At 37.9% G+C, this 22,648-nt stretch overlaps 1 protein-coding gene across 8 annotated transcripts in view; it reads left to right on the top strand.

Annotated features, from left to right (window-relative positions):
- Nucleotides 1-22,648, top strand: part of ANKRD42 (ankyrin repeat domain 42) — a 119,331-nt gene that overhangs the window by 13,617 nt on the left and 83,066 nt on the right. For all 8 annotated transcript variants that reach the window (XR_014250192.1, XR_014250193.1, XM_082410143.1 and 5 more), the window contains exons 4-8: nucleotides 2,845-2,964; nucleotides 3,814-3,949; nucleotides 7,780-7,980; nucleotides 19,060-19,185; nucleotides 20,495-20,600. Coding sequence is in view for 6 of the 8 variants with exons in the window: in XM_082410143.1 (XP_082266269.1) it covers nucleotides 2,845-2,964; nucleotides 3,814-3,949; nucleotides 7,780-7,980; nucleotides 19,060-19,185; nucleotides 20,495-20,600 (689 nt within the window). In the remaining 2 variants the exon portion in view is untranslated. The remainder of the gene's footprint in view (nucleotides 1-2,844; nucleotides 2,965-3,813; nucleotides 3,950-7,779; nucleotides 7,981-19,059; nucleotides 19,186-20,494; nucleotides 20,601-22,648) is intronic.

Here is a 22,648-nt window from a genome sequence, read left to right as displayed (position 1 = left end):
TATGTTCTAAACAAAAACTTACTGGATTCCAGGACTCAGATATTTTGGTACCAACTGTCACTCAAACAGATTGTATAAGATTGGAAATTATATTCTCTCTAAAGTAGTTGGCTATCTGTTTGGGTTGTTTTAAGGGATGTCATAGTCATGCCCAGATTATCTTCTTTATAGCTTGCCATGCCTAAAATTCCTCATTTAATGTATTTCCTGGCCAGAGTTATACATAAATATGTGGCAGGATCTAGTTTATTAGAGTAAATAGACTTAATCAATGTCGTGAAATGGGCTGGAACTTCGAGGAATACAAAATCATATAAGCAAACAGTCCCTGCCTATAAGAAGCCTGAGATTCTATTGGGAATGACAGTAGCTTTACTCAGTGAGTTACAAAACAGTACAAATCACAGTCTCTGAGTAAGGTTCTCATGAAAAGTATAGATGAGAAGAACTGTAGAACTTAAGAGAAGGTAGGGGGATCATAAATGGAGGAAATGAAATTTCAGCTAATTCTAAAAGAATGGGTTGATTTTTAAAAGATAAGTAGTGAAGAAGCATTGTAGGTAGGGATGGTGTCAGGAGCAAATAAAAATAATGATTTTTATTTATTGAACACTTTTTATGTGTCAATCACCGTCTCCCATGCATCACTTCATTTAATACAATAATCTCATGAGTTTCCCTTCATGTAGGTTAGGAAACAGCTTCAGAGAGTTAAGTTCGTTGCTTAAGTTAGTGACAAAGCCAGGGTTTGAACCTAGACTTTGTCCCATTAACCTCTATGCTATAATTCTATGTGAAATTTTGAATTGGAAAAATGAGGTGAGTTCAAGGAATATACCATTATATGAGTTTGACTGAGTGTAGATGATTTGTTCTGAACTAAGTTTAAATAAAGCCAGATTTGTAAAATGTCTTAGGAATAAAGATTCATTTGTATAGGAAAGAGAATTTTATATGTATACTATGCACATGTGTATGTGTGTATATATATATGTATGTACACACATACACATACACACACATGCACATGGACATTAACAGGGGAACGTGGTAATGAAAACAGTATTTCAGGAAATTATTCTAGCAAGATGTATCCAGGATTATGTAGGATGAAGAGAGAGTTTGGAAGCAAGATAATCAGAGACTTTTGGTATTATCACTAACCATAGAGGGTGAGATTAGTTGGTGGCAGTGGGAAACAAAGAAAATTATTTAAAACATCTTGCATAGCAGGCATTGGCAAAGTGTAGTGAGACTGTAAGGTTTTGAGTCAGAACGACAGATAATTATGGCACTATAGATAGGGACATCTGAAAGGCAGGGGAGGTTTGGGAGGAAAGATGTTGAGTTCAACTTTGGCCCATGTTGAGTTTAAGGTGCCGATAGGTCATTCGGGTGCAGAAGGACAGGGCAGTTGAAAAGGACACTGGTGACAAAGATTTCAGGAGTAATAAAACTTAGAGAAGAGTACAGAGTACTGAGGATTGAATGTTGAAGAATGTTACTAGTAGGGATGGGAGGAAGCAGCAAAATGAGTAAGGAATTCAGAGGAGAAAGAGAGATAGAGAGCCAGGACCCATTAGCGCTGTGCAAGTGAAGGAAGAAGTTGAAGTCAGGCAGAGTATCACTTACAGAATAAAACTAAGGGGAATAGCACTTAAGGAAATGCCATTGAACTAGAGAACTCTCTATGGGGGGAGGTTGGCTATATTTCTATGCAGTGATAGGGACAGCACCCAATTTGCAGGTGGATTTGAAGTTGAGGCATTGAGGTATTTGAAAAGTAGGCAGTGAAAGGAAGGAGCAAATACAATAGTAACTTAAGGGGATATCAGGGTCAAATGAAGCTTTACTTGATGCTTTCCTTCCTCTAAGCATTAGTTTAACCCACTCCCTCTCCCTTGATTGTCCTTCTGTTCCCCAAAGTGATCTCTTCATTCTTAGAGCTTTTGTGATGTTTTGGGGTACTATACTGTGTAGTTGTTACTTACCAAGGGCTGCTTTGTATAGTTGATTGTCTTTGTCTCTACATGTGTCCTAATCCCCTAAGTGGATATATCTTCATATTCTTTGTAGTGACATACTAAGCACTCAGTATATGGTTTGTGATGATTATTGACTAGTTTGTTAGTGGGAGTCAGGCAAAATCATGGATACTGTTCTTCCTAAAACTCTTGGTAGGAATTATGACTAAGTAAACTTTTGCTGAGATGCTGGTAAATATAGGCTGGTTAAAAAGGAAAAAAAGTCTGAGGGAGATAACACTGAAAAATATTTGCTAATAATTTTTTAAACCAATTACTCTGTATATTATATAAAGGGGTGTGTTGTGTATATGATACAACCCATATACAGAAACTGGGCCAATTGTAAATTCAGATGGAATCTCCTCAGATGCCATGAGAAGTTTGACTTGGAGCTTAGGACTGGTTACTTTAATAATGAAATCCTTTTATTGTATTCAAAACCCAGTTAATAAAAGATTCTGCTTTTGAAATAGAGGAATTTTAAATTTCAATTTTATTAGCTTAGCATTAAATTATTTAAGTTAGTGGTTGTTAATCTGTGCTCATGAAAAGTTTGTTTTATAAATTGTATGTACATGCTCAAATCAGAATGTGAAATCAGGTATACATGTCTCCTAGGCAATGTTAAAAAGGATCTCAAGCATTTTCTTAGGAGTAGCTAAGAATTTCTCGCACTTTGTGTGTAGCACACATGTAAGAACTTACATAATAGCTTAGCTATAGGTTAACAAATTCCTTGCCTTTAAATAATCTGCATCTGCATTTATGATTTAACATCTATATTCATATGAACTCATTCTTATTTCTCTACTTTCAGGCTCTTATAATTAATGGAGCCAATCTGGCAGCTCAGGATGATCGTGGATGCACTCCTTTACACCTTGCTACAACACACGGACATTCTTTCACTTTACAAATAATGCTGCGAAGTGGAGTGGTGAGGGATTCCTGCTAATAAGTGAGAATGTATAATGATATGGACTATATAGTCCATACAGTCCATATCATATGGACTGACATGTGGTAGTCTGGTTATCTCTTCCTGACTTCGTAAATCCCGTATGTGACTTTGAGGAAGTAATTTGATCTCTCTCTTTAGCTTTTCTATCTTTAAACATGGGAGCAATAATTTAGATAAATCATCAACAACAACAAAAAAAACAGCTTAGTGGCACAAAATATTTCAGAGGCTATGGATTCTTCATGTCAGTTCAGAGTTTAACAGGGAAGATTCTGAAGCTTCCAGACACATCTTAACCAGGGATTATAAATCTTTCTGAATTGCTGTGTGTTTACCTGTTTCTTTTGTAACTGTTATTTCATACACTAATTTAGAAAGTGATTTATATCTCCAGAAATTTCATTTATTGTGATATTTATTTTTAATATTACCCAGGGGTTGTAAAAAATAACTTCTTATAAGAGTTAAATATTTTTTCATTAACTCTTTGGTTATTCTCCCAAGGATAAGATTTGATCATTTGAATCCATCTCTTTCATTTTATTGGTCAGGAACTTGTGACCAGTAAAATGACTAGTTAAGTTCCTTTTTAGAAACGACTTTTATGTGGCTAGTTCTTTTTTGAAAGACTTTATAATTTCGTTTGTATATTATTAGCTCATATGTTCAAATCAGTGGTTGCAGTAAATATTTCTATGATATTTAGTGTTTGCCTTATAGTTTTAAGAACAGCCTCCAATTCTCATTTGCAGAATTAAGCTGCTAGACTTAGTGTTTCGCCTGCAAAACGTAAAAAAACTGAGTCCTTGTGAATGTTACCTCTAGGATCCCAGCGTGACTGATAAGAGAGAGTGGAAACCTGTGCATTATGCAGCTTTTCATGGGCGGCTTGGCTGTTTGCAACTTCTCATTAAATGGGGATGTAGCATAGAAGATGTGGACTACAATGGAAACCTTCCAGGTATTCACAAAAGCTAATATTTTGTTTTTCTATTAATGTAAACTTTAACAATGTTTGATCATGTTTAAGAAATTTGAACTGTCGTCATTCTAATATTTCCTAACAAAACTGAAGTAGTAAATATGTAGACATGAACATTTTTTATCTTATATTATGTCTGTGTTATGTACCCATCATGTGACTGATTTTTTTTTCTGGAACCATATCAGCAAAAGAGAAATATCCAAAATTAAACTTGGATTTACTCTTCCCACCAGCTGTTTCCCTCATCTACTGTCTAGTGTTATTGTTTTTTAACTTCATATGTCTCTTCCCCACAGACTACTTAAAAAAGTAATAGTACAGATAGTGGACACTAGTGTATTTGAGTTAATTTGCTAATTGCAGTTGTCTAGCCTGTGGTCAACTAGCCAGTTGAGACCTATACTCTAAGTACCCTGTCTTCTTCTAAGAGGTGCTGTAGAAGTTCAGAAGAGAGTTAGACCACAGTGAGATTGGTTACTGAAACAATACTTGAACTATGTCTTAAAGGAATCTTAGGTAGCAAACAAATAATCACTTTGATTATTAAAAACTCCCTAGATCCCAGTGGATCTCTGATTCCTTAGCTTGGCATGCTGGGCCTTCATAATTTGGCTCTGACCTTCCTCCCTGCCCTCATCTTCCATCCCTTGACACTGCTATCTTGGATCATTTTGCTTCTTTCCGAAGGACATCCTTTAGTGTTCATTTAGTGAAGGTTTGTTGGTATGAACTCTCTCAATTTTTGTGTATCTGGAAGCAACTATTTTACTCTCAGTCTTTTAAAAAAAATTTTTATATTTGACGTATAACATACATACAGAAAAACGCCCAATTCAAATGCACAGCTCACTAAATTTTCACAAGTGAACACTTCTCTGTGACCATCAGCTAAATCAAGAAACGGTAGTCTCCTTCGTGTCCTCTTTCTAGTTACTGCCAACTTCCAAAGTTAATCACTACCTTGACTTCCAACATAAAAATTAGTATTGTTTTTTTTCTGAACTCCATGGAATAAAATAATACACTGGTGTCCTTTTGTGTGTGGCTTCTTTTGACTTTCCAAAGTGGTTGTTATCAATTTATACATCCACAAGCAGTGTTTAAGGCTTTCAGTTACTCCACCTTCTCATCAGCACTTGACACTCAGTTTTTTTAGTTTTAGTCATTCTTTTGAGTGTATAGTAATATCTCATTGTGGTTTTAATTTGAATTTTCCCTGATGACTAGAGATGTAGAACATCATTTCATATGATTAATGGCTGTTTAGTTATTTTCTTCTGTGAAATACCAGTTTGAAGCTTCTGCATTTTTTTTTTTATTGAGTTGTTCCTCTTTTTTTCTAATTGAATTGTAGGGGTTCTTTATATATTCTAGCTACAAGCTCTTTGTCACTTACATGTGTTGCAACTATCTTTTCCATTTAAGTATCTTTTCCATTCTATTGTCTTGCCTTTTCATTCTTTTAAGATATCTTTTGATGAATAGAAGTTTTCATTTTACTGTAGTCCAGTTTAATAAGCTCTTCCTTTATGGTTAGTACTTTCTGAATCCTGTTAAAAAAAAGTAAGGAAAGACTTACTTTAACAGGATTCAGAAAGTCTTCATTTCATGAAGACACTCTTTTATATTATCTTCTAGGAATTTTATATTTTACTTTCACATTTCCACCTGGAATTGACTTTTCTGTAATACAAGGTAGGGGGGAATTTCACTTTTATTTAGTTCTTTATTGAATTTGCCTGATCACTTTGTTAGTCTCTTGTTGCCTGCTCATTGAAAAAAAATTCAACTTTTATTTCCTTAAACATGTATAATTATTTTATAACCATGTGTAGTATATTTTTTAATAGTATAAGGTAGAGGTTAAGAATGTGGCCTCAGGACTAGACTGCTTATATTCAGACCTCTGTCTTAAAAACTATTAATTCAAAATTTATTAAGCATCTGTGTGTCAGTCCCTAGGTGCTGGGGATATCACTGCAAATAAAACAGACAAAAGTCTCTGCCTTTGTGTGTGGTGAGGGGGGAGCCAGACAATAATAAAAATGAATGAACAGAATATATATTATATGAAATAGGGATATGTGTTTGGATTAAATAGCAAAGGGGAATAGAGTGTTACAGGGGATGAAGTTTGAAATAGGGTAGTCAGGGAAGCCTTCACTGAAGAGGTGACAGTTGGGTGAAGACTTGGAGTTGAGGGAGCAAGTCTTGATGTCCTGGGGGAAGAACATTTTAGGAAGATGTAACAGCAATGTGTAAAGCTCCTGAGGCAGGGTTGTGCCTTGGGTTATTTGAGTAACAGCAAGTCAGTGTGGTTGGAACAGAAGTGAGGGGGTAATAGATGATGAGGTCAGAGAGGTAACAAGAGCCATTGAAGGATTTTGAGCGTGGGAGTGACATGATCTATGTTTAAAACCATCATTTTGGCTATTGTGTTTCTAATACTAGATTGTAGTGAGGGTGTGGGCGTGAGCGGTTAGGAGCTTGTTGCAATAATTTAGGTTACTGTTTGGTTGGACTAGATAGTGAGAAGTAATTGGGGTCTGTGTATCTTTTACAGATAGAGCCAGTAAGATTTGCTGATTGATTAGATGTGGGGAGTGACAAATGGGAGTCAAGGATGGCTCCAGGGGTTTTGGCCTGACCTTCATGGAAAGGAGAGCATTTCCATTAACTGAGATGGGGAAAGCTGTGTAAGGAATATGTATGCAAAAAGGGTAAGGAGTTCAGTTTTTGACCTGCTAAGTTCGAAACGCCTATGACACATTTCATGTATATGATGAGTAAGCAGTTAGAGGAGTCTGAACTTTCAGGGGGAGTTTTTTAGTGGAAGGTTCAGCTGAGAAAGTGTACAGTGGCATGTGCCAACTACTTACCTTGTGGACATTGTTACTTAATTGATTCTCCTGAGTTTTACTGGTCACTTGGGCACTGCCCTACTTTTCCAGAGCCAAGATTTGTATACAAATTGGAGTCTTTCCCAAATAGTCACTTCTCAAGAGGTGTAAAGGCTCTCTTGTTCTTTGTAGTCATTGCCTCTAAGCTTGTAATACCCCAGAACCGTTCCTGTTTTTTGCAGCTTTTGGGTTATGGCTGTCCCTCAATCTGATTGATTATATTGATATTTTCTTTCAGGGATTCCTTAACATTTCTTGTCTGTTCGTGGTGTTCTTGTCTGTTTTTCTTGTCCTTTATGGCTTTAAAAAATATCTTTCCTATTATTTTCAAGAATTTAAGAGAAGAAATGGTGAGATAGTGTGTGTGCTTAGTCTGCAGTTTTGATCTAGTCTTCTTGTTTATAAAAAAAATAATGTTTATGAAAAAGTGATAAAATACATAGTGATAAAAATAACATTACCCCTATTTGCATAGTGACTATTTTGGTTTATTTCTTCCACTTTTTTCCAAAATATTAAGATAAATTTATCTATCTAGCACCTGTATTACATAGAAGGCATTTTTTTTTTCATATAATTATAAGCTGCACAGTTGGGATTTCACTTTCCAAGAAAATTTTCTGAGACCTGCTCTTTGGTGACCCTCACTTGGCCTCTCTACATTCACAGTAGGTGTAGCTATTCAACCATTTAATCTACTGCTGTGGCTTGACTAGAAGGCTGACTGAGTAAGGACATGTAAGCTGGAAAAATGGTCTGTTATTCTTGCATCCAGAGTACATCCCTGTTATATAGGATAGGGATAGTTGTCTCCCTAGGAGGATTAGAGTTAATGTGTTGTTTCTTTTTTCAAGATATTTTATTGTCAATTTAAAATTAAATTATTATTTTTTCTCTCACCTATAGTTCACTTAGCAGCCATGGAAGGCCACCTTCACTGTTTTAAATTCCTACTCAGTAGAATGAGCAGTGCCTCCCAAGCTTTGAAAGCCTTCAATGATAATGGAGAAAATGTATTGGACCTAGCCCAGAGGTTCTTTAAGCAGAACATTTTACAGTTTATCCAGGGGGCTGAGTATGAAGGAAATGATCCAAAAGATCAAGAAAGTAAGTAATAAACCTGAAGTGTTTTAGCATTTAATAAGTAGAATAAATGGAGAAGGAAAAGAAAGGAGTTATAAGACAAATGTTGTATTAAAATATGTTATGTACCATTGTCTACACATTCATCCAGATTCTGTTCTTTATATGAAATATTTTAAGCAGAAATATAGAGAGATTAATGTAATATAATGAACACTTTTTTTAACATCTTTATTGGAGTATAATTGCTTTACAATGGTGTGTTAGTTTCTGCATTATAACAAATTGAATCAGTTATACATATACATATATCCCCATATCCCCTCCCTTTTGCATCTCCCTCCCACCCTCCCCATCCCACCCCTCTAGGTGGACACAAAGCACTGATCTCCCTGTGCTATGGGGCTGATTCCCACTAGCTATCTGTTTTACATTTGGCAGTGTATATATGGCCATGCCACTCTCTCACTTCGTCCCAGCTTACCCTTACCCCTCCCTGTGTCCTCAAGGCCATTCTCTATGTCTGTGTCTTTATTCCTTTCCTGCCCCTAGATTCTTCAGAACCATTTTTTTTTTTTTTTTAGATTCCATATATATGTGTTAGCATATGGTATTTGTTTTTCTCTTTCTGACTTACTTCACTCTGTATGACAGTCTCTAGGTCCATCCACCTTACTACAAATAACTCAATTTCATTTCTTTTTATGGCTGAGTAATATTCTGTTGTATACATGTGCCACATCTTCTTTATCCATTCATCTGTCGATGGACACTTAGGTTGCTTCCATGTCCTGTCTATTGTAAATAGAGCTGCAATGAACATTGTGGTACATGACTCTTTTTTTTCTTTTTTTTAAATATTTATTTTATTTTTGGCTGTGTTGGGTCTTCGTTTCTGTGCGAGGGCTTTCTCTAGTTGTGGCAAGCGGGGGCCATTCTTCATCGCGGTGCGCGGGCCTCTCACTATCGCGGCCTTGCTTGTTGCGGAGCACAAGCTCCAGATGCACAGGCTCAGTAGTTGCGGTTCATGGGCCTAGTTGCTCTGCAGCCTGTGGGATCTTCCCAGACCACGGCTCGAACCCGTGTCCCCTGCATTGGCAGGCAGATTCTCAACCACTGCGCGACCAGGGAAGCCCTACATGACTCTTTTTGAATTATGGTTTTCTCAGGGAATATGCCCAGTAGTGGGATTACTGGGTCATATGGTAGTTCTATTTTTAGTTTTTTAAGGAACCTCCATACTGTTCTCCATAGTGGCTGTACCAATTTACATTCCTACCAACAGTGCAAGAGGGTTCCCTTTTCTCCACACCCTCTCCAGCATTTATTGTTTGTAGATTTTTTGATGATGCCCGTTCTGACTGGTGTGAGGTGATACCTCACTGTAGTTTTGGTTTGCATTTCTCTGATGACTAGTGATGTTGAGCATCCTTTCATGTGTTCGTTGGCAATTTGTGTATCTTCTTTAGAGAAATGTCTATTTAGGTCTTCTGCCCATTTTTGGATTGGGTTGTTTGTTTTTTTGACATTGAGCTGCATGAGCTGCTTGTAAATTTTGGAGATTAATCTTTTGTCAGTTGCTTCATTTGCAAATATTTTCTCCCATTTTGAGGGTTGTCTTTTGTCTTGTTTATGGTTTCCTTTGCTGTGAAAAAGCTTTTACGTTTCATTAGGTCTCATTTGTTTAGTTTCGTTTTTATTTCCATTTCTCTAGGAGGTGGGTCAAAAAGGATCTTGCTGTGATTTACATCATAGAGTATTCTGCCTATGTTTTCCACTAAGAGTTTTATAGTATCTGGCCTATATTTAGGTCTTTAATCCATTTTGAGTTTATTTTTGTGTATGGTGTTAGGGAGTGTTCTAATTTCATTCTTTTGCATGTAGCTGTCGGAGTTTTCCCAGCACCACTTATTGAAGAGGCTGTCTTTTCTCCATTGTATATTCTTGCCTCCTTTATCAATGATAAGGTGACCATATATGCGTGGGTTTATCTCTGGGCTTTCTATCCTGTTCCACTGATATATACTTTTCTTTTTGTGCCAGTACCATGCTGTCTTGATTACTGGAGCTTTGTATTATAGTCTGAAGGCCGGGAGCCTGATTCCTTCAGCTCCATTTTTCTTTCTGAAGATTGCTTTGGCTATTCGGGGTCTTTTGTGTTTCCATACAAATTGTGAAATTTTTTGTTCTAGTTCTGTGAAAAATGCCATTGGTAGTTTGATAGGAATTGCATTGAATCTGTAGATTGCTTTGGGTAGTTTAGTCATTTGACAGTGTTGATTCTTCCAATCCAAAAACATGGTATATCTCTCCATCTGTTTGTATCATCTTTAATTTTTTTTTCATCATTGTCTTATAGTTTTCTGCATACACGTCTTTTATCTCCTTAGGTAGGTTTATTCCTAGGTATTTTATTCTTTTTGTTGTAGTGGTAAATGGGAGTGTTTCCTTAATTTCTCTTTCAGATTTTTTGTCGTTAGTGTATAGGAATGCAAGAGATTTCTGTGCTTTAATTTTGTATCCTGCTACTTTACCAAATTCATTGATTAGCTCTAGTAGTTTTCTGGTAGCATCTTTAGGATTCTCTACGTATAGTATCGTGTCATCTGCAAACAGTGACAGTTTTACTTCTTTTCCGATTTGGATTCCTTGTATTTCTTTTTCTTCTCTGATTGCTGTGGCTAAAACTTCCAAAACTATGTTGAATAATAGTGGTGAGAGTGGGCAACCTTGTCTTGTTCCTGATCTTAGAGGTAGTGGTTTCAGTTTTTCACCATTGAGAATGATGTCGGCTGTGGATTAGTCATATATGGCCTTTATTATGTTGAGGTAGGTTCCCTTTATGCCTACTTTCTGGAGAGTTTTTATCATAAATGGGTGTTGAATTTTGTTGAAAGCTTTTTCTGCATCTATTGAGACTATGATATGGTTTCTATCCTTCAATTTGTTAGTATGGTGTATCACATTGATTGATTTGCGTATATTGAAGAATCCTTGCATTCCTGGGATAAACCCCACTTGATCATGATGTATGATCCTTTTAATGTGCTGTTGGATTCTGTTGGCTAGTATTTTGTTGAGGATTTTTGCATCTATGTTCATCAGTGATATTGGCCTGTAGTTTTCTTTCTTTGTGACATCTTTTTCTGGTTTTGGTATCAGGGTGATGGTGGTCTCATTGAATGAGTTTGGGAGTGTTCCTCCCTGTGGTATATTTTGGAAGAGTTTGAGAAGGATAGGTGGTAGCTATTCTCTAAATGTTTGATAGAATTCTCCTGTGACACCATCTGGTCCTGGGCTTTTGTTTGTTGGAAGATTTTTTATCACAGTTTCGATTTTAGTGCTTGTGATTGGTCTGTTTATATTTTCTATTTCTTCCTGGTTCAGTCTCGGAAGGTTGTGCTTTTCTAAGAATTTGTCCATTTCTTCCAGGTTGTCCATTTTATTGGCATATAGTTGGTTGTAGTAATCTCTCATGATTCTTTGTATTTCTGCAGTGTCAGTTATTTCTCCTTTTTCATTTCTAATTTGAGTCTTCTCCCTTTTTTTCTTGATGAGTCTGGCTAATGGTTTATCAATTTTCTTTATCTTCTCAAAGAACCAGCTTTTAGTTTTATTGATCTTTTCTGTTGTTTCCTTCATTTCTTTTTCGTTTATTTCTGATCTGATCTTTATGATTTCTTTCCTTCTGCTAACTTTGGGGTTTTTTTGTTCTTCTTTCTCTAATTGCTTTAGGTGTAAGGTTAGGTTGTTTGTTTGAGATGTTTCTTGTTTCTTGAGGTAGGATTGTATTGCATAAACTTCCCTCTTAAACTGCTTTTGCTACATCCCATAGGTTTTGGGTCTTCGTGTTTTCATTGTCATTTGTTTCTAAGTATTTTTTGATTTCCTCTTTCATTTCTTCACTGATCTCTTGGTTTTTAAGTAGTGTATTGTTTAGCCTCCAGGTGTTTATATTTTTTACAGATTTTTTCCTGTAATTGATATCTAGTCTCGTAGCATTGTGGTCGGAAAAGATACTTGTTACAATTTCAATTTTCTTAAATTTAGCAAGGCTTGATTTGTGACCCAAGATATGATCATTCCTGGACAGTGTGCATCAGCACTTGAGAAGAAAGTGTATTCTGTTATTTTTGGATGGAATGTCCTATAAATATCAATTAAGTCCATCTTGTTTAATGTATCATTTAAAGCTTGTGTTTCCTTATTTATTTTCATTTTGGATGATCTGTCCATTGGTGAAAGTGGGGTGTTAAAGTCCCCTATTATGATTGTGTTACTGTCAGTTTCCCCTTTTATGGCTTTTAGCATTTGCCTTATGTATTGAGGTGCTCCTATGTTGGGTGCATAAATATTTACAGTTGTTATATCTTCTTCTTGGATTGATCCCTTGATCATTATGTAGTGTCCTTCTTTGTCTCTTTTAATAGTCTTTATTTTAAAGTCTATTTTGTCTGATATGAGAGTTGCTACTCCAGGTTTCTTTTGATTTCCATTTGCATAGAATATCTTTTTCCATCCCCTCACTTTCAGTCTGTATGTGTCCCTAGGTCTGAAGTGGGTCTCTTGTAGACACCATATATATGGGTCTTGTTTTTGTATCCATTCAGCCAGTCTATGTCTTTAGGTTGGAGCATATAATCCATTTACATTTATGGTAGTTATCAATATGTATGTTCCTGTTACCATTTTCTTAATTGTTTGGGGTTTGTTATTGTAAGTCTTTTCCTTCTCTTGTGTTTCCTGCCTAGAGAAGTTCCTGTAGCATTTGTTGTAAAGCTGGTTTGGTGGTGCTGAATTCTCTTAGCTTTTGCTTGTCTGTAAAGGTTTTAATTTCTCCGTCGAATCTGAATGAGATCCTTGCTGGATATTTTTCCCTTTCATCACTTCAACTATGTCCTGTCACTCCCTTCTGGCTTGCAGAGTTTCTGCTGAAAGATCAGCTGTTAACTTTCTGGGGTTTCCCTTATATGTTATTTGTTGCTTTTCCCTTGCTGCTTTTAATATTTTTTCTTTGTATTTAATTTTTGATAGTTTGATTAATATGTGTCTTGGCGATATGTGTCTTGGCGTGTTTCTCCTTGGATTTATCCTGTATGGGACTCTCTGTGCTTCCTGGACTTCATTGACTATTTCCTTTCCCATATTAGGGAAGTTTTCAACTATAATCTCCTCAAATATTTTCTCACTCCCTTTCTTTTTCTCTTCTTCTTCTGGGACGCCTATAATTCGAATGTTGATGCGTTTAATGTTGTCCCAGAGGTCTCTGAGACTGTCCTCAATTCTTTTCATTCTTTCTTCTTTATTCTGCTCTGCGGTAGTTATTTCCATTATTTTATCTTCCAGGTCACTTACCCGTTCTTCTGCCTCAGTTATTCTGCTATTGATTCCTTCTAGAGAATTTTTAATTTCATTAATTGTGTTGTTCATCATTGTTTGTTTGCTCTTTAGTTCTTCTAGGTCCTTGTTAAATGTTTCTTGTATTTTCTCCATTCTATTTCCAAGATTTTGAATCATCTTTACTATCATTACTCTGAATTCTTTTTCAGGTAGACTGCCTATTTCCTCTTCATTTGTTTGGTCTGGTGGGTTTTTACCTTGCTCCTTCATCTGCTGCATATTTCTCTGTCTTCTCATTTTGTTTAACTTACTGTTTTTGGGGTCTCCTTTTCACAGGCTGCAGGTTCGTAGTTCCTGTTGTTTATGGTGTCTGCCCCCAGTGGGTGAGGTTGGTTCAGTGGGTTGTGTAGGCTTCCTGGTTGAGGGGACTAGTGCCTGTGTTCTGATGGGTGGGACTGGATCTTGTCTTTCTAGTGGGCAGGACCGCTTCCGGTGGTGTGTTTTGGGGTGTCTGTGACCTTATTATGATTTTAGGCAGCCTCTCTGCTAATCGGTGGGGTTGTGTTCCTGTCTTGCTAGTTGTTTGGCATAGGGTGTCCACCACTGTAGCTTGCTGGTTGTTGAGTGGAGCTGAGTCTTAGCATTGAGATGGAGATCTCTGGGAGAGCTTTTGCTGTTTGATATTACTTGGGGCCGGGAGGTCTCTGGTGGACCAGTGTCCTGAACTCGGCTCTCCCACCTCAGAGGCTCAGGCCTGACACCCGGCCGGAGCACCAAGACCCTGTCAGCCACACAGCTCAGAAGAAAAGGGAGAAAAAGAAAGAAAGAAAGATAAGTAAATAAATAAAAAATTTATTAAAATAAAATATAAAATATTATTAATAATAAAAAATAAATAAAAAAGAAAGGAAGTAAGAAAGAAGAGAGCAACCAAACCAAAAAACAAATCCACCAATGATAAGAAGTGCTAAAAACTATACAAAAAAAAAAAAACAAAAAATAGACAGAACCCTAGGAAAAATGGCAGAAGCAAAGCTATACAGACAAAATCACATGAAGAAGCATACACATACGAACTCACAAAGAGAGAAAAAGGAAAAATAACATATATATATATTAAAAAAAAGAAGAGAGCAACCAAATCAATAAACAAATCTACCAATAATAATAAGCTCTAAATACTAAACTAAGATAAACATAAAACCAGAAAGAAATTAGTTGCAGAAAGCAAACGCCAAGTCTACAGTTGCTCCCAAAGTCCACCTCCTCAATTTTGGGATAATTCGTTGTTTATTCAGATATTCCACAGATGCAGGGTACATCAAGTTGATTGTGGAGATTTAATCCACTGCTCCTGAGGCTGCTGGGAGAGATTTCCCTTTCTCTTCTTTGTTCATACAGCTCCTGGGGTTCAGCTTTGGATTTGGCCCTGCCTCTGTGTAGGTCGCCTGAGGGCGTCTGTTCCCCACCCAGACAGGAGGGGGTTAAAGGAGCCGCTGATTAGGGGGCTCTGGCTCACTCAGGCCGGGGGAGGGAGGGGTACGGAGTGTGGGGCGAGCCTGCGGCAGCAGAGCCTGGCATGACTTTGCTCCAGCCTGAGGCGCGCCGTGTGTTCTCTCAGGGAAGTTGTCCCTGGATCAGAGAACCCTGGCAATGGCGGGCTGCACAGGCTCCCGGGAGGGGCGGTGTGGAGAGTGACCTGTGCTCGCACACAGGCTTCTTGGTGGCTGCAGCAGCAGCCTTAGCGTCTCATGCCCATCTCTGGGGTCCGCGCTGATAGCCGTGGCTCGCGCCCGTCTCTGGAGCTCCTTTAAGCGGCGCTGTTAATCCCCTCTCCTTGTGTACCAGGATACAAAGAGGCAAGAAAAATTCTCTTGCCTTTCGGCAGCTCCAGACTTTTTCCCGGACTCCCTTCCGGCTAGCTGTGGTGCACTAGCCTCCTTCAGGCCGTGTTAACGCTGCCAACCCCAGTCCTCTTCCTGGGATCTGACCTCCGAAGCCTGAGCCTCAGCTCCCAGCCCCCACCCATCCTGGCGGGTGAGCAGACAAGCCTCTCGGGCTGATGAGTGCTGGTTGGCACCGATCCTCTGTGCAGGAGTCTCTCTGCTTTGCCCTCCGCACCCCTGTTGCTGTGCTCTCCTCCGTGACCCCGAAGCTCCCCCCTTCCGCCACCCACAGTCTCTGCCCGCGAAGGGCCTTCCTAGTGTGTGGAAACCTTTCCTCCTTCACAGCTCCCTCCCACTGGTGCTGGTCCTGTCCCTATTCTTTTGTCTCTGTTTCTTCTTTTTTCTTTTGCCCTACCCAGGTATGTGGGGAGTTTCTTGCCTTTTGGGAGGTCTGAGGTCTTCTGCCATCGGTCAGTAGGTGTTCTGTAGGAGTTGTTCCACATGTAGATGTATTTTTGATGTATTTGTGGGGAGTAAGGTGATCTCCACGTCTTACTCCTCTGCCATCTTGAGGGTCTTCAATGAACTCTTTATACCACTAGATTTAAGAATAAAATATTATAGATAAGATACACTTGAAGCTTCCTGGTTCTCTCTCCTTAATACCATTCATTCCCTTTTCTCCTTCCTCAGAGGTAACCATTATTTTGGGTTTATAATTCCATTCTCTGGTTTTATATTTAGTATGTATGTACTTACAAAAATATGCAGTATCATTTTGTGTATTTTTAGAGTAAGTGACTAAACTGTTATATCTAATAAGAAATCCTAAAATTCAGCAGCTTAAATTATATAGAAGTTTATTTCTTTTATATGATAACCCTGGTTGGAGAGTGCATCTGTTCTATGTAGTCATTCAGGGACCTGTTTTCTTCCTAACTAGCTCTCTCTAGTTGTTGCTAATCCAGCAGGAGCTGGGGAGAGAACGAGTATAAGCTAGGATTTTCAAGGTCTAATTTGCAGTCATCACTTTTGCTAACATTCTATTGGCAAGAGTTTAGTCACATGGCCACACCCAGCTGCAAGAAAGCCTGGATAATTCAGTACCCAGCTGAGAGACCTCAGCTCAGGTGCAACTCTTGTTATTGCGGAAGGAAGGGGATTTTAGTGGACAACTAGAAGTCTTTGAAACTTCTTTTAAAACTTTATAAAAATGGCATAAAACAGTAATGTATCCTTCTCTCTTTCTTTTTTCACAAAATGTTATGATTTTTGAGGTTTATTAGACAGATAGATGTATTCTAGTTTATTCTTTTAAATTGTTTGTGGTATTGCATTTAATAAAAAACACTGTTTATCCGTTCTCCAATTTGACATTTAGATTGTTTACAGTTTTCAGAATTACAATCAAGGTGGTAACGGATATTCTTGTATGTGTCCTTGTTTACATGCACAGGATGTTCTTTAGAGAAGTGCTTCCCTACCTTTTTCACACTTTGCCCACATAGAAAATGATATTTGTATGGCACACTGGTACTGTTGGATGAGGCTTCCTGAGGTACTGCCTATCTTCTCTGAAGATTGAGAGTTAAGAGCTCTGCCTTGGTAAATAGCTGGGAAACTCTACTTTAGGTTTTGTTTGGTGGGATATACCCATTTTCAGTATAAATAGTTATAAATGCTGCATTCTTTATCAGAGTGGTTATAGTAATTTACACTCTCATCAGCAATGTTTGGTGAGAATTTAGAGAAACAATAATCAGTATTGTCAGATGTAAAAATTTTTGCCACTTAGTTGGGTATGAAGAGGTTTAATTTGTATTTTTTTTAATAAATTTATTTATTTATTTATTTATTTATTTATTTATGGCTGTGTTGGGTCTTCATTGCTGAGCGCGGGCTTTCTCTAGTTGTGGCCAGTGGAGGCTTCTCATTGTCGTGGCTTCTCTTGTTGCGGAGCACGGGCTCTAGGCGCGCAGGCTTCAGTAGTTGTGGCACGTGGGCTCAGTAGTTGTGGCTTGCGGGCTCTAGAGCTCAGGCTCAATAATTGTGGCGCACGGGCTTAGTTGCTCCGCGGCATGTGGGATCTTCCCGGACCAGGGATCGAACCCGTGTCCCTTGCATTGGCAGGCAGATTCTTAACCGCTGCGCCACCAGGGAAGCCCTAATTTGTATTTTGATTTGCATTTTTTTGATTACTAATGACGCTGAACATTGTTTGGTAAAGTTATTGGCTATTCTCGTTTTCTCTTCTATTGAATTGCCTGTAGAATTGTGTTCTTTGTCCTTTTCTAAATAATTTGAGCTCTTTTATATAGTTCTGATACCAATCATTTATTAATTTTATCTGATATAGATATTTTCTCTCACACTGTGACTTGTTTTTTCACAAATGATATCCTTATTTAAAAACAACTTTATTAAAGTATGATTTACATAAAATAAACTGTATTTATTTAAAGTATGCAGTTCATCTCAAATGTTTTTTCATACCCTCTTGCAGTTCATCCCTCTTTTCACCCTGGCGGCACACAGCCACTGATTTGTTTTCTGTCACTATAGATTAGTTTGGGTTTTCTAATGGAAATGGACTTCTAATGGGTTTCTCTAATCTTTTGAGATTCATTTGTGTTGTGTATATTAGTAGTTCGTTACTCTTTATTGCTGAATAGTATTCCATTGTATGGATGCATATTTTGTTTATGCATTCTGTCTTATTGGTATGTCTGTTTATTTGCCAGTACTACACAGTTTTTTTTTTTTGAAAGAGAGGAAGCAAGCTCTCTTGTGTCTCTCTTTTTTTTTTTTAATAAATTTATTTATTTTATTTTTGGCTGCATTGGGTCTTCGTTGCTGCGCGCGGGCTTTCTCTAGTTGCGGTGAGCGGGGTCTACTCTTCGTTGCGGTGCGCGGGCTTCTCATTGCAGTGGCTTCTCTTGTTGCGGAGCACAGGCTCTAGGTGCACAGGCTTCAGTAGTTGTGGCTTGCGGGTTCTAGAGTGCAGGCTCAGCAGTTGTGGTGCATGGGCTTAGTTGCTCCGCGGCGTGTGGGATCGTCCCGGACCAGGGCTCGAACCCATGTCCCCTGCATTGGCAGGCGGATTCTTAACCACTGCGCCACCAGGGAAGCCCAGTACTACACAATTTTGATTACTGTAGCTTTATAGTAAGACTTACAGTCAGGTATTGTAAGTCTCCAGCTTTGTTCTTTTTAAAATACTCCTTGGGTATTCTAGGTTGTTTCCTTTCCATATATAAAAATGAGGATAGCTACCTCAGGGTCGTTAAGAGGGTTAAATGAGGCAATCCTTACAAGTGCTTACTACCATGCTTGTCATTCAGTAAGGGTTCAGTATATAGTTGTTATCATTAAAAACATTTTATTAAGTATTTACTATGTGCTAGGCACTAGGTCAGGTGCATTCACACCTGTCTATGTCTATGTTTATGTATAGATACACACATATACTTTATCTCCTTTCAGTTTCTTTTGCTTTCTTCACTTGTAAACAGAGAGGGAGTGGTCTGTGCAAATGTAGGACTTGAGACCAAGTATATCTTTATACAAAGGGTTGAAAATGACCATCTCCTTGTGTTTTGTGGTGGCCTGAGAGAAACAGGGAAGATGGCAAGAATAGTTCTGGTACCATATATTCCTGGCATGTTTGAGATCCTGAGGGATGGAAAGGCTACACAATTAATAATAATCTTATTTTATGATTCTCTTTTTATTACTTGTCATTGCATCAACTGAACTAATTCCAATATAACATTCTCATACTTGCGTTAATACTGAAACCTGAAATGTGTGACTGATTAAGGCAGGGAAAAGGAATGAATTCCTTTGTTTCCTGAAATGCTGAATTTTTTATTCATAGCTTTAGCATTTCCAGGTCATGTGGCTGCCTTTAAGGGTGATTTGGAAATGCTTAAGAAATTAATAGAAGATGGAGTAATCAATATTAATGAACGTGATAATAATGGATCAACTCTTATGCATAAAGGTAAGTTATGATTCCTGCTTCATCTTCAGTTCTGACACAATTGCTGTTGAGTTATTTAGCTTTTATTTTTTATTTATTTATTTTTTAAAAAATTTATTATTTATTTTTGGCTGTGTTGGGTCTTTGCTGCTGCGCGCTGGCTTTTTCTAGTTGAGGCGAGCAGGGGCTACTCTTTGTTGCAGTGTGCGGGCTTCTCATTGCAGTGGCTTCTCTTGTTGCGGAGCACGGGCTCTAAGCACACGGGCTTCAGTAGTTGTGGCACATGGGCTCAGTAGTTGTGGCTTATGGGCTCTAGAGTGCAGGCTCAGTAATTGTGGCACATGGGCTTAGTTGCTCCATGGCATGTGGGATCTTCCCGGACCAGGGCTTGGACCCGTGTCCCTTGCATTGGCAGGCGGATTCTTAACCACTGCGCCACCAGGGAAGTGCCCCCTCAGGTTTCTTGACTGAGGTTACACAGCTAGTAAGAGCAAAGCTGAGATTTCATTCATTTTTTCCATTCATTTATTCCATTCATTTATTCATCAACTCTATAGACATTTATTGAGTGTCTGTATATGCCAGCCACTTGCTAAGTTCTGTCCTGTCCTCCAGTCTGTTGTTTAGTGCACCTAAACTCAGATCTTTTTAGACTGAGTTTCCCCCCAACAGTTTCCCTGCATTTTGAGATGGACCTAGAAGGAGGGGAGAAATTAGATGATCATATGATTGAGTGATGGGCACTAGGTGAGAAGACAAATAAGCAGAGTTGTGGAGGTGAAAATTAATATTGAGTGCATGTGTTTTAAGGAAAGGTGGTGAACAGTTTAGGTAATCAGTGAGAGGCCGTGAACATTTTGAGTTATGAGGGTCAGAGGAATAAGCTATTTATACAAGATGGCAAAAGATTTTCAAAGTCTTTCACATTCACACAGATTGCACTTACATTTGGCCTGATACAAGATTGGTCAGGCGCTATGAATACAGTAGATGAGCACTGGATAAGGATTAGAAAAAAACCTAGATTATAGTTTCAAATCCATTACTTACTGGCTGTGTGATGTTAAATAGCCTCTTTGAGCTTCAATGTCTATATCTGTATGCAAAGCTCTCTGCATAGGGGCTGAGTACAGCAGATACTTGATTAAATATTTGTCTAATGAATGAATAAATGAAATAGAGAAAATAACATCTGGCCAACCTACTTCTGTTGGTTATTGTTAGGATTAGTATTTACAAAAGTACTCTGCAGTGGTACTGTCCAAAATTTTAGAAAATTGTTCTAATAACAATAACTTTTTTGTGTGTACATTTTGTTTTGTTTTTACAGCTGCTGGGCAAGGCCACATAGAGTGTTTGCAGTGGCTAATTAAAATGGGAGCAGACAGTAAGATTACCAACAAAGCAAGGGAGAAACCCAGTGATGTGGCTAAGAGGTATCCCTATCTGCTTTGCTTCTTTCTTTTGTTTTTAAAGTTTTGCATTTACTCTCCTATACTTAGAAATCTCTGAAGATTTCTTCTGGATTATAGGACTCAGTCAAATGCTGATGGAATGATAATTTTCAAGCTGAATTGACATTTGACAGCATATCAGCTCTTCTCTCTAAAGCAGTGATTCTCAGCTGGAAGGTAGTAGTCCCCCTTCTCGGGGGGTGTGCATTTGGAAATGTGGGGAGGGGGTTGTCACAGTGATGGAGACCATCACTAATGTTTCATGAGGTCAGGTCCAGGAATGTCAGACATTCTACAGTGCTCAGAACAGTAGTGTACAACAAAGAATTGTCCCACCCAAATGCTGGTACCCGTTGAGAAATGCTGTGTGATAAAAAGGAGTAATCAAAAGGAGTTACATGGATTTTGAAACAAATTTTAATATTTATATTTGAATTAAATGTAACACCTATTATTGAACACCTCCAACTCATTCAGGTCAGGCCCTCACGGAATATTTAGTTCATCCATTTGTTCATTTGGTTGTTTTTTCATTTAACTTCCTGTATACTTACCATGCTCCAAGTGCTGTGGTTAGCATTAAGATTACCAAGATGAAAAAAAATAGTCCTTGCCCTCAAGAAACTTACAGTCTTATGGAGAGATAAATGTGCAAACATAACTTTTATTGATTATAATCAGTATGTCGTATTACATGTCATGTATAAGGTGCAGTAAGAGCGCAGAAGAAAAAGTGCCCAAGTATTCCTATTCTAAAGTTGTGGGGGAGAAATGTTAATACAGATGATGGTAAGAGTTATGAAGGCAACTGTGGGGGACAGAATTTATATAGAAGTCTGGGAAAACTTTTTTTTGGAGAAAGCAACATTTATGCTGACAGTTGAAGGAGGAAGAGTTGTAAGATAACACCTTGTGTGTCTGAGGAACGCATGTGGTTCAGAACTGCTTGAATCTAAAGTAGGAGTGTGGGCTAAAAGTTGCACATGAGGCTTGATGGGATGCAAGGGCCCAATTATTCATTAAATTGCCATGCAATTTTTGTTTGTGAGTTCATGTTCCTTAAAATTTTGTCTGTGGGATCTCTTTGAAACCATGGAATGTGGTTTTGTTTTACCACATAGTAGCATCATTATCAACTCAGGCCCACTATTTTTTATTTTTTAAAATAGCTTTATCAAGGTATAATTGGCATATAGTAAAGTACACATATTTGTACAGCACAAACTGATGAATTCTGATATATGTATATACCTGTGAAATCATCACCACAATCAAGATAGTGAACATATCCATCAGCTCCTAAAATCTCCTTGTGCACCTTTGTAATCTCTCTCCCTCCTACTGCTTTCCACTGCCCCATCCCCAAGCAGACACTAATTTGCTTTCTGTCGCTATAGATTAGTTTGCATTTGCTAGAATTTTATATAAATGGAATCATACAGTATGTACTCTTATATATCTGGCTTTTTTCACTCAGCATAATTATTTTGAAAATCATTCATGTGTATTAGTGGTTCATCTCTTATTGCTGAGTAGTATTCCATTGACTGTGGAATTCCATACTATTCCATAGTTTGCTTATCCCCTAACCTGTTGAAGGATATCTTGTTTGTATCTACTTTTTGGTGATTATGAATAAAGCTGCTATAAACATTCACATACAGATTTTTGTGTGAACATAAGTTTTCAGTTCACTTGAGTAATACTTAGTAGGATTGCTGAGTCAGATGCTAAGGGTGTGTTTATCTTTATAAGAAACTGCCACAGTGCCTTCCAAAGTGACCACACCAATTTGCATTCCATCAGCAGTGGATGAGTGTTTCTGTTGCTTCTTATCTTGCCAGCATTTGATATTGTCAGATTTTTTTATTTTCATAATTCCAGTAGGTGTGTAGTGGTGTCTCATTGTGTTTTTTGTTTTTTCCTAATGGAAAATGATTTGGGGCATCTTTTCGTATACATATTTGCCATTTGTATGTTTTCCTTTGGTGAAGTGACTGTTCAGATCTTTTAGCCACTTTTAAAACTTG

The sequence above is a fragment of the Balaenoptera physalus genome, assembly GCF_965194825.1.
Source record: "Balaenoptera physalus genome assembly, chromosome: 10".
NCBI lineage: Eukaryota > Metazoa > Chordata > Mammalia > Artiodactyla > Balaenopteridae > Balaenoptera > Balaenoptera physalus.
Note: the sequence above shows the minus strand (reverse complement) of the source record. Positions and strands in the feature narration are given on the sequence as shown.